Source organism: Talpa europaea (assembly GCF_964194135.1).
Source record: "Talpa europaea genome assembly, chromosome: 4".
NCBI lineage: Eukaryota > Metazoa > Chordata > Mammalia > Eulipotyphla > Talpidae > Talpa > Talpa europaea.
The window spans coordinates 28884506-28886056 of NC_140070.1; the positions used below are offsets into that span (position 1 = coordinate 28884506).

A 1551-nucleotide genomic window follows, 5' to 3' on the forward strand; every position below is an offset into this window, starting at 1 on the left:
GTGCGGGGCTGTGCTAGCCATTAATGGCCATCATCCATTTTTAATCAGAAAGATCACAAGCAGGATGGTAAGCGAATCCCAGTCGCAAGTCAATTTAAATAACATTCCTGGGGAAATCCAATCACTTCAAACTGAGTCACCCACGCGAGAGAAAGCCCCCGCCCGTCCGGCGGGGAACAGCAGGACCGCGGGATTCATCCGGCTAGGGGGCTCCGGGGCTGAGCGCGGAGCGTTAACCCTTCCAGCCCCAGAGGTGACGGTGGGGGGGAAGAGCGCGGCCAGCACGGCCACAATGCCCGCTGCGGCCCCGCGCAGGCGGCTTCTGCCATCTGGGCGGCTCGGGACGGCGCGCGCCGCGCCCGGCGGGTTGGGCGCAAGGGGTTGACTTCAGCAGCTCGCGTGGCCGCTGCAGCGGCGAGGGGCGGCCGCCTCCCGCTGCCTCGGCGCGCCCGGGCTCCTCCTTCCGCCGGAGCTAGGCCGAGCTGGGGCTGCTCGGGTCGCAGGTGGTGGAGGCGCGGGAAGCGCGCGGGACCGAGCCGAGCGCCTGGGTAGAGGGGCGCGGGCCCTGGGACGGACGGATACCCTAGCCCCCCGCCCGGAAAAGGAGCGGCGAGCGCGCGGGCCATGTGGGGACCGGGGGTCACGGCCGAGGGCCTGCCGGTGGCACCCGCGCTGCTGCTCGCGCTGGTGGCGCTGGTGGCGCCCTCGCGGGGCGGCGGGAGCTGCGCGGAGCTGGCATGCGGCGAGCGGGAGCGCTGCTGCGACGCAGCCAACGCCACGGCTGTGCGCTGCTGCAAGCTGCCGCTGCACGCCTTCCTCGACAACGTGGGCTGGTTCGTCCGCAAGCTCTCGGGGCTGCTTATCCTGCTGGTGCTCTTCGCCATCGGCTACTTCCTGCAGCGCATCATCTGCCCCAGCCCACGCAGGTACCCGCGCGGTCAGGCGCGCCCGGGGCAGGCGGGGGCCGCGGGGCCGCCCCACGACGACGACGCGCCGGCTCTGCTGCGGGACGAGGGGGCCGCGGGCTCGCAGGACTCGCTGCTGGACAGCGGGGGCCGGGGCCGGGGTGGCGCGCGCGCGGCCCCCTCCAGCGCCTCGGAACACGAGCTGCGAGTAGTCTCGCCGGTGTTCCTGCAGCTGCCCAGCTACGAGGAGGTGAAGTACCTGCCCACCTACGAGGAGTCCATGAGGCTGCAGCAGCTCAGCCCCGGGGAGGTCGTGCTACCCGTTTCGGTGCTGGGCGCCCGGGAACCCGACGGCGAAGGCCGATTCCCGCTCATTTGAGCTGCTGGGCGTTCGAGGACCGCGCGGGCTGTGGGCTGCGGGCGAGACCTTAAGTCCGGCGCCTGCAGCGGACACCAACTGCCTAGAACCAGCCCGGCACACCGGCCTAATCGCCTGTGGCGGGCGACCTGGATTGGGATCACCCTCCATCCACCCTGCTCTTCCGCGGGATCTGAAGTTTGACCTTATTTTATTAGGTTCAAGAAGACGCTGGGCTCGCGCGGTGGGTGTGGGGACAGCAGCGGACCAGCGGAGCGCACCCCCGTA

General features: G+C 70.4%; 1 protein-coding gene across 1 annotated transcript; it reads left to right on the plus strand.

Annotated features, from left to right (window-relative positions):
• Nucleotides 1-624: 624 nt before the first annotated feature.
• On the plus strand, nt 625-1284 carry LOC311169556 (putative membrane protein C3orf80 homolog; the record flags this gene model as incomplete). Its single annotated transcript, XM_084231613.1, has 1 exon — nt 625-1284. One exon carries the CDS (start codon nt 625-627, stop codon nt 1282-1284), a length of 660 nt encoding a protein of 219 aa, XP_084087739.1.
• Between the last annotated feature and the right edge of the window lie 267 nt (nt 1285-1551).